A 14,546-nucleotide genomic window follows, 5' to 3' on the forward strand; every position below is an offset into this window, starting at 1 on the left:
TGGGAATGTGGCTCAACTGTGGCTTCTCCCACTCACATACCTCAGTGGCTAGGGGTTAAGATGAAGGCTCCTGTCTCCTCCACAGGATGGGCCACAGCTGCCCTGGAAACCTGCACACCCTGTTAACAGTGACCTTCTCAGCTCTTCTCTGCTTCCTGGTGCACCTCTGACATGATATGCTTGATGCACTGATATGTTTAAGGCAGCGTCTCATGTGAAAGGCATAGCCACCTGGCTCCCGAGGACCAGCCAGGGGCGCAGAGTCAGTGCTGGGGAGGAAAGTGGGCTCCGCTCTGTGGCAGGCTGAGGAGCTAACTGTGGTGACTTCGGTACTTGGTACAGAGGCATTGCAGTAAACTCAACTACAAACTGCCTTTCTTCTCTTGAAGGATGGAGCCCTCACCCACCCAACAAGGTACCTTGTGTAGAAGCCCTGTTTCTAGACAAGCCAATGGCAGAGAAGCTCTAGGCAGGGTGGCAGCAGAAGCCTCATGGGGAACCCTGCTCATCTGACTTGCACTGCTCCCCAGAGGCTGCAGAACCAGAGTGGCTTACCCCTGCTCAGTATGACAGCTGGACTTCCATTGGTAAACAGCCCCACCCAACCTCCCTAGGAACAACTGATAGTTGCTGGTTTCTTTTCCTTTCTGCTGCCTCTGGAGAAGATGAGAAAGCAAAAGGCAGAAGGAACAGGGCGGTTCCAGCTTGGCCTTCTCACATCAAGAGACAAGCTTCTCAGCACGTAAGTGAAGGCACAGGTGTGGGCAGAGGGTACCCAGTCATCTGCAGTGGATTTTGTCTGAATCACTGACTACTCAATATTGGACAGCCTGCGAACAGGACTGAGTTTCTTCTCTCCAAGAAGCACTTTTTCCTGTTGGTCTTGCCCAAAACAGTACAGCCATCTTTCCCCAGGGTATCCTGACAACCCTCCACATTGTATTTGCTTCTCAGAGGCAGGAACTGTGTGAGTTGGCAAGAAACTGGTGTTCTACTTTGGCTAATTCCTGTTCGAGGTTCTGTCCACCTAGGTGCAGACTAGAGTTTCCTGGTGTCTGGAGTCTCAATGGTCAGGAAAGCATCATGTAAGAGCCTTCGAGAGCCCCACAGAGCAGGACTGGATGTTGGGACCAAGTGCCTTAGCAAAGCCCCCAGAACCTTGAGCTCAAATCCTGTGCATCCAATGGCCCCAGACTCACCTGTACCATGCGAGAGGCAGCTGCCTGGGTCTCAGTGCCTGTCACCTTTGGGTGCTCAGACTCCAAGTGGCCATCAAGCTGGGCCTGGGAAGTGAAGAGCTCGCCACAGAGCTCACAGGGGAAGGTGCTTTCTGACTGCCTGAAGTGCTCTGTGGTGACGTGGTGCTGCAGTGCTCCAGGGAAGCGGAAAGTGGCTGCACAGTACAAGCACCGGAATGGCTGGGACCCTGAAGGAGGCAGAAGACATCATTTAGCTGTAGAGGAATGATTGCCCAGAGCAGGGGAGGCAGAGGCAGGCACAGTGAGGTCAAGGGAGCAGAGGCACAGTCAGAGCTCCTGAGACGTGAAGTTCACACTCTCTTCTCCCCATTATGAAGCTGCAGGTACAGAGCAGGCTATGGGCCCTCTGGCCACAGTGCCATCTGCAGGGGATCACGTCTGAGTCACCTGCACTGCTGGCCGCTGTTCACTCAACAGCAGACAGCCTGCAAATGGGACTGTACTTCTTCTGTCCAAGAAGCACATTTTTCCATGCTGGGAACTGAACTTGCTAGGCAAGCAGCCTACAACTGAGGCATATTCTTGGCCTCAAGGAGCGCTCTTCTTTTTTTTAAAAGGAAGCACTTCTTAGGACTTTTGAATGGGATCAATGGCACATGAGGGCTACAGGTTAGACTGCAATCAGGAGCTGTTATCAGTGACTGTGGATACACAAACGTCAAGTCTTGTAGAGCATCAAGCCTTGCAGGTCAGAGTCTACGGCTTAGGATGCGGTATCTCTAGACAGGATGGGGCACACTTTCACCTCCCAGGGTTTATGTGGGCTAAGGGGGAGAAAGCAAACGAAGCACTGGCTACATTCCAAGACTGGGAACCAAAAGCAGCCCAGTTTTATAAGGTGTTCAGGAAACCAAACCAAAGGCTTCCTGTCCTTTGATGGAAGCCTACAACTTGTGCTGTACTGATGCTCTGATGGTAACACAGGGAAAGGACCAAAGGCTCCTCTGGGAAGCTCAAGTCTTCCTTAATTTATTTCCTATTTTCTTCGAGTAAGTGATATGATAAAATCAGTATCAATTAAGACTAATCAGTAGGAAGAGCAAGTGAGTGGTGGAGAACTGGGAGAGTAAAAAAACAGAAGATGTGTGCACAGTGAGGAGAGGCAGAACTAGAGATCAGAGGGGAGTGAGGACAGCTTGATGTGAGGAGCTGGTGATGCCACCTGGAACAATGGGGTCCTGGCCTGTGCTGCCACCAGGAGCCATGTCTGGGTTCCTGGCCCTGCAGTAGCAGGTGTCAGTTACCATCAAAGGCCAGGCAGAAGTCCCTGGTCTAGTCAGCTGCCCGGGGACATGCTGATGTCTGAGGGTTGTGCAGAACTAGTCCTATCCCTTCCCTGGGCATTATGGGACAGCTGACCCTGGGGTCATGAGAGCAAGAGAGCTGACCCCACCCCTAGTCAATTGCAGTACTTACTCTGACAGTGGGACTGCACAACAGCCAGGAAGCACAGTAGATTTTGTCCTAGTTATGGGAGTTGTGGGTGAGCCCACTGTGAGGTATGAGCATGGGAGAGCCCCTGTCACTCATCTCCCATGCCCTCCAACCCCCAGCTGGTCAGAAGCGCTCACCCCAGGTGGACTGGGTGCAGAAAAACTGGTGGCCTCAGTTACCTCAGGCCCAGATCCAGGGTTTTGAGTTCACCCACCCCAACATCCACCCCACTGATGAAACTGCTGAAGCACACGAAGGGGCTGGACCTACAGATCAAAGCTGCAGGACAACAGCAGGAGATCCGAGAAGGGTCCCTGTGAGGACCCAGTATTGGTGTAGCAGAAGCCAGAGCCTTCATACCAGACCAAAGAATCATTGCAATGAGCATTTGTAAACAAGGAAGTGTACACACTTCAAGAGGGTGTACTGTCGGATCCACTGTGACACACTATACCTTCCACAAGATTCTTTTTGTCTATTGTGGGAGAGGTTGCAAGGGTGGAAGGGCAGATACCAGAGGACAGGGGGATGAGTGGGGTTGGGGTGAATAACGTGACGTTTATAAAGAACCGATTTTAAAAAGGTTCACTGTCTGTCGATAGGAGCAGCAGCAATGGTGGCCTTGGCGCACACAGGGCTGCTTAGCTGTGTACAGGGCCAGGCCTCAGGTCTTCATGGCCTCCTGTACGCTTGGTACTAATGTGCCACCTTCCAGATGAGATGGAGGACAGGCCAGTGAAGGGACTCAGGCTGCACTACACAGCCGTGAACGGTGGAACCACGACTCATGGCCCACTGCTGAGCTCAGGGGCGTGCTGAGGGCCACTGACCTGAATGCTGGCATTTGATGTGAACCTGCAGCAGCGCTGGTGTGGGGAAGAGCTCCTTACACTGGTCGCACTCATGGAACTTCAGATCTGTGAGGGTGAGAAGACAAAGGGTGGCTCTGCCTCAGCTGGAGGGGCCAGGGAGGGTGAGGACCCTCGCCCCACAGAGCATCTGCTGAGTTAGGAGCCTGTGTCTGCAGAGATCTGTGTAACCTGCTGGTAAAGAGCATGGCTGTGGCCCAGACTGTGTAGATGCAAAAGGAGGTGTGAGACTCGCGCAATGACATACACGGAGTGCTTGGCTGGTGCCCTGCACATAGGAAATGCTCTGTGAGTGACAGCTGCTGCGATTATCCCCAAATGTACCTGCCAGGGAGGTATTAATAACTTCCATTCTGAAGAGAAGAAAACAGGCTCCGACAAGAGATGTCACCTGCCAAGGTCATGCGGCTGCTAAGTTCTGGAGCCAAGATTCCCACCTGGACCTCTATGCCATGAAACCGACACCCCTTTTTTTTTCAGGTACTGGCTGGGTCTCCTGAGGGCTAGCTTCCACTGCTTTATGCTAAGGGGCCTGAGAATTGCCAAGACTTCAGCTTCTGCTCCTGGTGGACAGGCGTGGCCTTCTCTGGTATGCTATGGAAGAGCGAGGCAACTGCTACAGTGCCAGCATCGAGGACAGCGAGTTCCCCCCACCCTCAGCCGCACCCCAGCATCACCTGCATGTTCTGTTTTGATGTGCTTCTTGTGTTCAATGGTGTTGGAAAAGGTCTTGTCACAGGAGCTGCACTGCAGCGATGAGAACTTGGGTGACCTATGGTTCTGGGCAGCGAACACATCTGGGTGGTGCGTCCGATTGTGGTACCACAAACCAGACAGTTGCTGTAAGGCATTTGGCAAATGTTAGGCTCTAGAAAGTTCCAGTAACAAGAAACAGTTCTGAGATGAGCTCATGGACCTAAACTCATGATGAGCGCCAGAGGCTGGAGTTGGTGGAGAAGCCACTACAAGCAGCACTCAGTAGACCCTTCGGTAGGCCCTCACTCACAAGCTTAGGAGGGGATGTAAAGGTCTTCCTGGTGAGGCAGACTGCCCAGAGCCACAGTAGCGAAAGGCCAGACTAGGAAGCCTGACTGGAGCATGTGTGTGTTCTGCTCAATAGGCCGGATCTCAGTGCTGCTGAGCCCCAGCTCTACAAGTGCACTGGGAGCATCTTTCTCCATGTCATCAGTCTCCTAGGGATCACACCCAGTTACCCTATCACAGCATGAGGCCTGGCAGAGCGACCCTCCGTTTCTACATAAGTGGTTGCTCTGCCTATACCTCAGTCATAAGTATGAGATGTTGCTCTTTATGACCAGTTTCCGACAAGTATGGCTTACTTCTGGACCTCTGTGTTGGTTCACTTTAACTACACACTGATCTCCAAAGTAAAAGAACCCACACTCTTCCCTGAGAGGCAAACAGTGAGCAACGGGCATGCTGAGCACAGCAAGCCTGGGCGGGCTTCCCAATCCCCTCCACTCCCTGTGCTTCACGCCTGGAGTCGGCTGTCCAGAGTGGGAGCACTGAAGGAGAAAACCAACAGTGATCACAGTGAGGCTGGAACCTTCTGCCAATCAACGCTTCCTGTCTGCTGGGGATGTAACCAGGGCCTCAAGGATGCTAAGTTTGTATTCACCAAGTACACCTTCAGCCCATACTTTCTCAGAGTCAAATTATCTGTCACATCCTGGAGATAAGCTTGGACAACGTGTGGGCAACAAAAGACAATGAATGGGGAGTAAGGCAGGGATGCAGCCCGTGGTCCTGATGGCCAGGCTCACCTGATAGGCCTTGTTGCAGATCCCACAGCTAAAGGGCTTCCCTCCAACGTGGGTCACCATGTGCCGCTCCAGCATGGAAGGGGCGCTGAAGATCTTCCCACATGTGGGGCAGGGGTGGTACTCCTTGGAGTGCACCTCATGGATGTGCTTCCGGTGGTCCTGCAGTGTGGAGAAGCTCATCCTGCATTTCTTGCAATCATAAGGATCTTCTATGTCTGCTTCCAGGCAGGGCATGGGGGGCGGGGCAGAGGGAGACAACAGACAGCAGCAGTCAGTGACATGCCCCACCTCACACAGCAAGACAGAAGGCTGTTCAGACTTCTTGTGGGCCAGAGTCCAAGGACCCCCAAGTCAATGTGGCAACTATGTGGCTCTACTCCCTACGCCCAGGAAGGCAGGGCTCCTCCAAGCCTCTAGACTCACCATCTCCGCAGCATCAAACTGCTCACCTCTGTCCCGCTTCCTTCCTGTCTTACATGTCACACTCCACTCTACTGGGAGTATCATGCTTCCTCCTGTGTGTAGTGACATGTCTGGGTCTTCCATTTCCAAACATACCCTGTGGAGTGTCACTGTGTCTCCTGCCAAAGGCAGTAGGACATTTCTTTGGCCCTCACTTGAGACCCAACAGTAAAGCTTTTGCAGAAACTCCTGGTGAAGATTGGGCAGATGTGTTCAGGAACCGTATGTGTTGGCCCTCTCACAGCCTGGCGGAGGAGGCTCTAGTGTGAGTCTTACTTTAAGATTAGAAAAGTCAAGGTTTAGAGAACAACCAACACCGTATTTAAGGATCTCACTGGAATCCCTGGGAAGAGGTCTCACCTACGCCCGTGGACATGCCAATTCCTCAGTACAACCTCAGAAGTAAGAACTGCTAATGGATACACCTGTGCCATCCAGATGACAGAAAACATCAGTCTTTTTACTGTAAGAAGGGTCCAAAGCATAAACCTGTGTGTACAGTAACTGTTTACTTAGGAATCCTGCCCAGCAGCAGCCTCCAGAAACACTGGCTAATTCCCCTGGGAATTAGTTTTTTAAGACACTTTGATACAGTTTCTACTGGCAACACTGTGGTCAGGTGAGAGCAGACTTGGGGCTGGTGTGAATGGTGCAGTCTAGGGTGTGAGAGATTTAGTCTGAAGAGCAAGTGTTCCCCTTTTCTGATAGCCCTGCTGCTGGGGAAAGGCAACAGTAGAATGTTGTCACCTCCCAAGGTTGAAAAGACCTTAGACACTGGCACTGTGTCTGAGTCAAACCCCAATTATTAGAGGTCCACAGTGGCAGGAGTTCTAGACAGTCTTGCTAACTCCTGGAGGACATGACCCAGGAGTCTTATCACATGTTGAACACACAGGAGCTCAGTGAAGTCTTTGCTGAGTGACTGACAAGAGCTGTAGACACCTTGAATGGCGGTTGCAGTACGTACTGTGAAAGGTGTGCAGGTGGATGGAGAGGCCGTTGGCTTGCCGGAAGCCCTTTCCACAGTCCCTACAGACATACGGCTTGTCCCCTGTGTGGGTCCTCACGTGCCGGGACAGCTCGATTGACTGGGCGAACACAGCATCACAGTACTGACACGCGTACATTTTCCCTGCAAACGCACATGAGCGAGTAAGAACACGCACTGAACTTGGAAGGCATTCCTGCAAACAGAGCCAACATGAAAGCACACACCAGAGAAATGTCACTGGCAGGTGACATTACCTCAGGCAATGTGGGATAAGTCTGAGGTACCTCATCAAACACGCATACCTCACAAACACAGCCCATCACACTGTGGGTGAGCACAACTGGACGGGAACAAAGCTCCTGTCTCCAAGAGAACCTGACTGTTTATCAGGCTTCCATACAGAAGAAGAGCCACCCTTCCACTTCCAGCAACAGAAAGGTCCTTCTGCTCAGAAATGTGACTTAGATCTTGCAAAACACAGTTTGTTCTCCTTGCAAAACAGCCTAGGCTATGGGAGACCCTATCTCACGACAGCAAAGCAAATGGCAACCAAATACCCAGTGTGGTTTCCCACTACTACAAGGATGAGCTAGGGATTCTGAGGGACAGAACCTTTCAGTGACCCACTGCAGTGACCTAGCCCTCAATTCCTGCACTTCCCATGGGCTCCAGAGCATGACCAGAGTTAGAAAACAAGGCAGCCTGGAAAAACAGCATCTGCCACCAGACCCCCAGCTCCTCCGAGGCCAGGAAGTCACCATTGGCAGGAAAGGGTCAAGATCAGCAAGCCCAATGGTAGGCCGCAGCCCAGCTAGAGCAGGTAGCCTCATCCTCATCTTTTCACTGACCAGGCTCTGAAGTAAGATTCTGTACATGCATACGCATGCACGCAAACATACACACGGGGAACTATTACTGTCCCCTTATAAGTCACTGCTGTGGCTGAGTCAAATGTCTTCTGATGACAGACTGTGCTAGTCTATCCAGGTGGCCCAGAGGACTCCCAGCTATGAGGGGGACAGAGTTCAAGGAGGAGGCCTGCAATAGGTACAGAGGCTAGAATGATGTGGCCCAGGGTCAAGGCAGTACCTAGAAGCTGCACAGGTCAGGAACTGAGTCTGATGAATCCATCCTAGATGAAACCTTTAGTTTTTAGGACCCTTGTCAAAATAAGTTCTAACTCTCTGGTGTTAACAATATGTGCTATTTTAAGTTATTATTTTTGGTAATTCATGAGGACAGAAGAGAAAACCAAAGTTCTTTCTTTGGCTTCTAAGAAAACCCTGGAAGTCTTCACTTTTGACTGCTGTCTGAAGACTGCCTCCCTAGTGAACACAGCTCTCTGTGGTCCAAAGCTCACTTGCACTAAGGACGAGCATGGCTCTTCTGACTGGACTGCTCATCTCTCTGAGGGTATCCCTCCTGGTGTGAACAGCACACCCCAGCCCCGTTCTTCCTCATTGCTCCCCACTGTTAGTTTCCACCATACAATGCTCTCTCTCCATTTCTGTCACACATTTGCTGTCCATCTTGCCACTGAAATCTAAGTGCCACAGAGACGGGGCAAGAGTGTTTCCAACCATCTGTCGGCGAGACCACCCAGGACCACTCAGCAAGTCAGTCTTCTTTCCTTTTCTTTAGGATTTTTGAGACAGGGTTTCTCTGTGTAGCCCTGGTTGTCCTGGAACTCACTTGGTAGACCAGGCTAGTCTCAAACTCAGAGTTCTGCTTGCCTCAGACTTTTGAGTGGTGGGATTAAAGGCTTGTGCCACCACTGCCTGGCAAGCGTTTCTTGAAGGCCTTCTGTTGCCATGCGCTGTTCCGAGTTCCCTGAGAGACTAGCAGCTCCGTCTTCCCAGAGCCTGTGCTCTAATGGGCCACTGACCAGGGCGAATGAACCACAATGCAGATGCCTGGCACATGGTACACATGTGGAGAAAAGTAAAGAAACAGGTGAAGGCAGTTTCCACTAAGAAGGCCAAAGAACCAACAAAGAATGCGAGCTGGGGGCAGGGAAGAGAAGCAGAGTCTAAAGAGAGGAGCCCCAGAAAGGGGGCAGCTCAGAAGCCCTGGAGGAATCCTGGAGGAACAGCCTGAGGCCTGACACGGACCCAGTGCATGAAGAAGAGCATGAGTGGACAGGGGAGAAGAAAGCAGACAGCAGAGTACTGTCAGGGCAGGCTGCAGGACTCACATTGCCCATTGTGGATAAAAAGCCACTGTGATGTTGAGCAGAGGCATGGCATGCCCAGGTTTGCTTTAAAAGTAAAGGGGAGCCTGAGACAGAGGCTGTGAGTCACAGATCCCAACCAGATAAGGCAGTGGAGGTATGGCTACTCACACCCAGGAGCTCCGAGCTCTTATCCAATGTCACTGCACTAGGCCCCACCACGGTCTCCTCCACCATCCTGGAATGCTTCCCTGGGATGCACGGACAGCAATCCACCTGTCTCTGCCCTCCCCCTCCCCCACCCTCCAGACCCACAGAAGTACTCCATCAGGACTTTCTCCTGCTACTCTATCCTAAGTGCAAACAATTCCTGGCTGTACATAACTCTGACCACAATGTCCTAGCGCTGTCCCAGCCTGTTCTCTAGGAGCTCAGGGAAAGCTTTTACAGCCTGTGCAAACATGGCTACTTCTGCCTTTACCTACCTACCTGCCTCAGCTCCCCCAGTGGCACTCTGAAGGGAAAGGAGGGGTGTCCCTCACCTTCTGAATGCTTCTTCTTGGTGTGGTAGGCCAGGGCCGAGGCCTGTGTGAAGGTCATGAGGCAGTGCTTGCACATGAACGGGCGGTCCCCGGTGTGAAGGCGCAGGTGGTTCTTTAGGGTGGAGTTGGCTGCAAACTTGGCCCCACATTCCTCACAGGAGAACGGTTTCTCGTCGAAGTGCTCGGTCAGCTTGTGGTACTGCATGCCTAGGTAGGGGTACCAAGGCCCAGAAGAGACACTGCAGTCAGCGTGAGGAAGCCAGCAGGAGGATGCCCAAACAAGCTGCACTCGCCAGCCTCATGCTTCAGCCAGAGAAGACCAGGCTACCCCAGACTCATGGCCTGCCATGACACTCACACGCCATTGATCCACTTCCCGATTCCCAGTCATCTTAGCCTCACTCCTGGCTGAATCTGGCAGAGAGATTTTTAAACCTATCTTCCCCATCACCCCTCTCTTAAAGGACTTTCCACTCACAAATGGGAAACAAAACTCACTTTTTAAGTTTCATTAGGTTTACCTGACATCTGAGGCAAGGAAATGAATGATTCTGATGTAATGCTCTGGGGTTTCCATATCAGTAAGTTTATCAATAAGTAAATGGGATGTAGGTACCCACAGGTCAGATGTTAAACATCTGGCTCAATTATTATAATTGCTGGTGTGTGGGTGCGGTGCTAAGCACTTAGGTCTTCTATCTTCACACTTCCTAACAGTACAGGTGTGCTGAGGAACCTCCCTACAGTTGGGAGAGCAAAGTTCTAGGAGACCATCACGCCCTCTGCGAACCTGTCCTAGTGCTGAAGCCATCTGCACCCATGTACATGCCGGGATGGAACCGAGCGACAGCATCTGACACACCTGAGGCATGGGCAAACTCTCTTCCGCAGAGGTCACATGTCACTGGCAGCCGCTTCTTCTTCTTCTTGGGAGCATCAGGCCCTCCGCTAGCGCTGCGGGCCTCTGGCTGCTGCTTCTCCAGCTCCTTCTCTGAGTCCTTGGTCTCACTGCCGCCATTACTCTGCACCTGCTTGCTCTTGGCCACCCGGCAGCGTTTCATGTGCACCTTCAGACGGCAGTAGAAATGGAAGCTCTTGTCACAGGCTTTGCAGACGAAGCTCTTCTTGGCAGAGTCTGGGGAGGCAGAAGTGTCTTTCTCCTGTTGCTCTGGCACGGGTCCAGGCTCCCCCTGCTCCTTTTGTTCCATGGCCTGGCAGTCTTCTCTGGCTGCCTTGGCTGCTTCCTCTGCTTTGTCCTTGGCTCCAGGGTGAAGCCCATCCGTCACCTTCCACCTCTCTCCATTTTCTTTGGTAAGGAAACCTGCACAGGAGAAGACTCATGGCTCCAAGACTCGGCTTCTATTATGCTTTGCAACTTCTCGAACACACTCTTACAGGAGACTAAGATTAACTGGCTCCTCAGGAAACTCGGAAGTAATATAGCTGTCATCTTTACTCCCCACTAAACACAAATAGCACCGTGTCACACCTGCGCTCCTGCCTGTTAGGTACCAAGAGCACATAAAAGGAGCAAATATCCTGAAGCACGACATCCTCTTACAGCAACTGTTTCTTCTCCTCAAGATAGAACGTGCCCAGGGCTTCGTAGGCCCTCAAACCCTGTTCCTTACCAACATGTGCCAGCTCCTGCATGAGGGGCTGCAGGCCAGGGAAAGACTTGTGGACACTGCACAGGAGGTGACAGATCACAGAGGCTGAGACAGATTTCTCCATGGCTCTGCCCAGCACCACTCTCAGGGAGGCTTCAGAGCTCACCGTCTCGGAGGATATGCTCAGCATCTAAATGAAAACCAGACACCAAGCTGTGCTAACATTACATTTTCTCCCTGATCTTCAACATTAGGGCAGAAAAACTGAATTCTAGAAGACATAGCGCCATCTTTAGGTGGTTTATATTTCTCTATGAGACATGTGGAAAACCCTGTTTTCCAGAGGGTAAGAAAATAAGTAAATACCAAGACATGCAGAGAGAACAAACAGAGGCATCCGTGTTTCCTGTAAGAACTGTGTCTCAGCACCAGGCACCCCCCAAAAAAATCCTTTCTAGATCTGAGCACAGAAAGCCTGGGGGTTGGGGGTGGGGTATATAGAATTCTGGAATTGAGCCCAGGAAGGGGGAGGGGTTGTAAGATTCCAGAAGTGAGCACAGGGACCCTATGGGGAGCAGTATAGGACTTGAGAAGTTAGCACAGAGGAGATGAGCTAGCTACAGTATTTGACAGCAGCTGCTTCTGCAGAGATCAAGATAATTTTTCATAATATATAATTGTCTCCATGTCTAGAAGTAATTCTACATGAAGACTGGCTTCATATTCTTAGACACTTAGATGCACCCTTTTAAACATCATTTTCTTTCATAAAAAAACTCAGTGTTTTAAAAGCAGGTTCAAATAGGGGCTTTAAAGAAGCCAGAAAAATGATTTCAAAGGCTGTCCTCTTTCAGAGTGCTCGAGCGATGGGCAGAGTCAGCACACTGAGAAAATAAAGCAAGACCATCACAGATGGCCACATGGAACTTTCACTGCGGAAGACATTTTACTTTCGCTCTTTTCAAGTCTATCTAAATAAACCTGACGTCCCTGAAGGCAGGCAGGAGACTAATTAGTGAGGCTAAAACGATCAACTGTAGAGGCCCCAGATCTGAAGTGTGTGGCACTCTGGAGAGAGGCGGGCAGATGAGCCTTGCCTCTGGAGCTCTGTGAGAGCGTGTGCCGCCTTCTTCCCGTCTGAGAGGCAGACTGAGGCGGGGCTGTCGCCAGTGGGGATAGTTAGAAACTTGCCCTTCTGTCTCTGTGGATGAAAAGGACACTCCAGGTACATCTGCGGTTTAACTTTATGTTCCTTTATTATCCTTCCCTGTTCCAGATGTACATGTCAGTGTTTGGTCATCTCTTAGTCTTCCTCAGCCCCCATCTAGATTTTCTGGGATGCTGGTCAGTTTGAGATGCCTCACAGAAAAGGAGCTAGCACTATTTGCTACCCCACATGGGAAGAGCTTTGTTCTATGTTTGTCTTGGCTCTTTTAAGAAGTAGAAGAAAACACACATTAAGACCAACTTCCTGCATCTAAGACCAGCTGCTTGTGAGAGCACAGTAGACAACAGTCTCCATTTCAACTGCCTCAGCCACTCTAAAATGTGCCCACTGGGGTTGGACACTGTCCTCCGCTTACTCGCCAGTATCCCAGAAGGCAAGACAACAGTGCAAGCCTGAGCTCTTCTGTAAGGTGACATCACCTGCCACTTAGCAAAGGTGTCCTGAAGAGCTAGTAACACACTTGGCATGCAGTAGGCATGCTGCAGGGAAGGAAGGCAGTGCAGTGCCAGACACCCACCCTGCAAAGTTCTACAGAGCTCCATGTCCCACAAACCTCCAGCTCTCCTCCACTGCCCACCTCTCTCACGGTCTCTGCCAGGTGTTCTTCCTCTGAAGAAAGGAGTTCACGCCCCACCGTCTGTAGGATGGCCTCCCGGACCAGCTTGCTGTGCCTCAGGATGGTTTCCAACACCGTGCTCTCTGGGGCAGTCACTGACAGAAAGGGAAACTGGACAGTCAATCCATGGGCACTATTCCTGCCCTCACCTCTCTAATCTACTCTTTACAAGCACAGCCCATCTGTCTCTTCCCTTGAGCAGGGTGGCTGCCAGCATTGCACAGTGACATAGTGACACACAGTGATAGATGGCAGCACCCACATCCCTGAACACAACTGCTCGCCTTGCTTTTCCTTTGAGCACAAGCCTGCATGCATGCACCTCCTGATGATTCTGTGCATGTGGACGCTGTGCCATGTTTCAGTCAAGACTCCCTGTCTAGCTCTTCAAATGCCACTTTTCTGAACACACTCAAAATCCTTTCTTCCTGCCTTCCTCAAACACACAGCACCTTGGTCACCTATGGTCAACCCACTGTGTAGGAAAACACGGAAACTTACTTGCCGTTGCTACTGAGGGGAGGGACACAGGTGGCAACCATAAGAGTCCTCTTCCTCCTAGGGGTCGACATTTGTCTCTATAGGGGCAACAAGGCAGAGGGAAGACAACTCACCTGCCCGGAAGAAAGCCCCAGCGCCAGCCTCCCTTCCTACTTCCTCCAAGAGCAGGTTCAGTGGGCAGGTCTCAGTCTCTTGGGCTGTTAGCAGCACTTGCCAAATGGCTGCTGCAGAGAGTGTCTGCCTTTCCAGAGCTGCTGACATGAGGGAACTGAAGCCACCCGAGCCAGAGTCCTGTTTCACGAGGGTCTGCATAACCTTCAAGATGGAGCACAAATGTGGGTGTAAAAGACTGACCCTGAGCTGGTAGGAAAACAGGTCTGTTCTGGGAGTGAAGGGCTTTTCAAATCAAATGTACTGTGTGTGTAAGGGCTCGGGTAGGGAGTCGGAAACAGCAGAGTAGTAAGAAGCTTATTTAACATACATCATGCCCTTGGTGTGACTTTTAACATATACTCACACAAAATAATTTTAGCTGAATGGTGTGTGTGTGTGTGTGTATGTGTGTGTGTGTGTGTGGTGATTGTATATGGTTTGGTTTTCAGGGGGGATTTCCCTGTACGTCTCAGGTTGGCACTGACTTCATACTCCTCTTCCCTTAGTCTCCTTAGTGATGGGAATTATAGATCTGTTACCAAACAGGGATATAGAAACATTTCTTATTTGTAACAAAGTTCTTCATTCTTTCTCACGGTTGCCTTTCTTTATGACTACAGAAATGGCAACTATGTAGGCCAGTGAGATGTCTGCGGTAGCAATGGAGCTGGCCACCAAGTCTAAAGACTTCAGTTTGATCCCTATAACTCACCCAGTAGGAGAGAACTGACTCCTGCAATCTGTTCACTCTACAAAGTAAATAAAACTTAAAATAAGAAGCTGCATCTATTGTATTTGGCACTTTCCCTTAGAAAAGGAGTCACCTTCTAGTTCTCCTTCTTGGCATTTCCCAACATAGCTGTGTATATGTATTTATAGAAAATGGAAATGAATGTTTATACATAGTCGTATTTTCCCTCCTAGCCC

At 50.9% G+C, this 14,546-nt stretch overlaps 1 protein-coding gene across 3 annotated transcripts in view; it reads right to left on the reverse strand.

The window, feature by feature from the left end:
• ZBTB40 (zinc finger and BTB domain containing 40) overlaps positions 1-14,546 on the reverse strand; it is a 67,551-nt gene that overhangs the window by 4,345 nt on the left and 48,660 nt on the right. For all 3 annotated transcript variants that reach the window (XR_013975135.1, XM_080921592.1, XM_080921591.1), the window contains 10 exons: positions 13,580-13,781; positions 12,927-13,060; positions 11,143-11,311; positions 10,374-10,832; positions 9,512-9,718; positions 6,776-6,940; positions 5,347-5,561; positions 4,240-4,402; positions 3,524-3,610; positions 1,200-1,426 (listed from right to left, as the gene is read on the reverse strand). Coding sequence is in view for 2 of the 3 variants with exons in the window: in XM_080921592.1 (XP_080777718.1) it covers positions 1,200-1,426; positions 3,524-3,610; positions 4,240-4,402; positions 5,347-5,561; positions 6,776-6,940; positions 9,512-9,718; positions 10,374-10,832; positions 11,143-11,311; positions 12,927-13,060; positions 13,580-13,781 (2,028 nt within the window). In the remaining variant the exon portion in view is untranslated. The remainder of the gene's footprint in view (positions 1-1,199; positions 1,427-3,523; positions 3,611-4,239; positions 4,403-5,346; positions 5,562-6,775; positions 6,941-9,511; positions 9,719-10,373; positions 10,833-11,142; positions 11,312-12,926; positions 13,061-13,579; positions 13,782-14,546) is intronic.

Source organism: Micromys minutus (genome assembly GCF_963924665.1).
Source record: "Micromys minutus genome assembly, chromosome: 9".
Taxonomy (NCBI): Eukaryota; Metazoa; Chordata; class Mammalia; order Rodentia; family Muridae; genus Micromys; species Micromys minutus.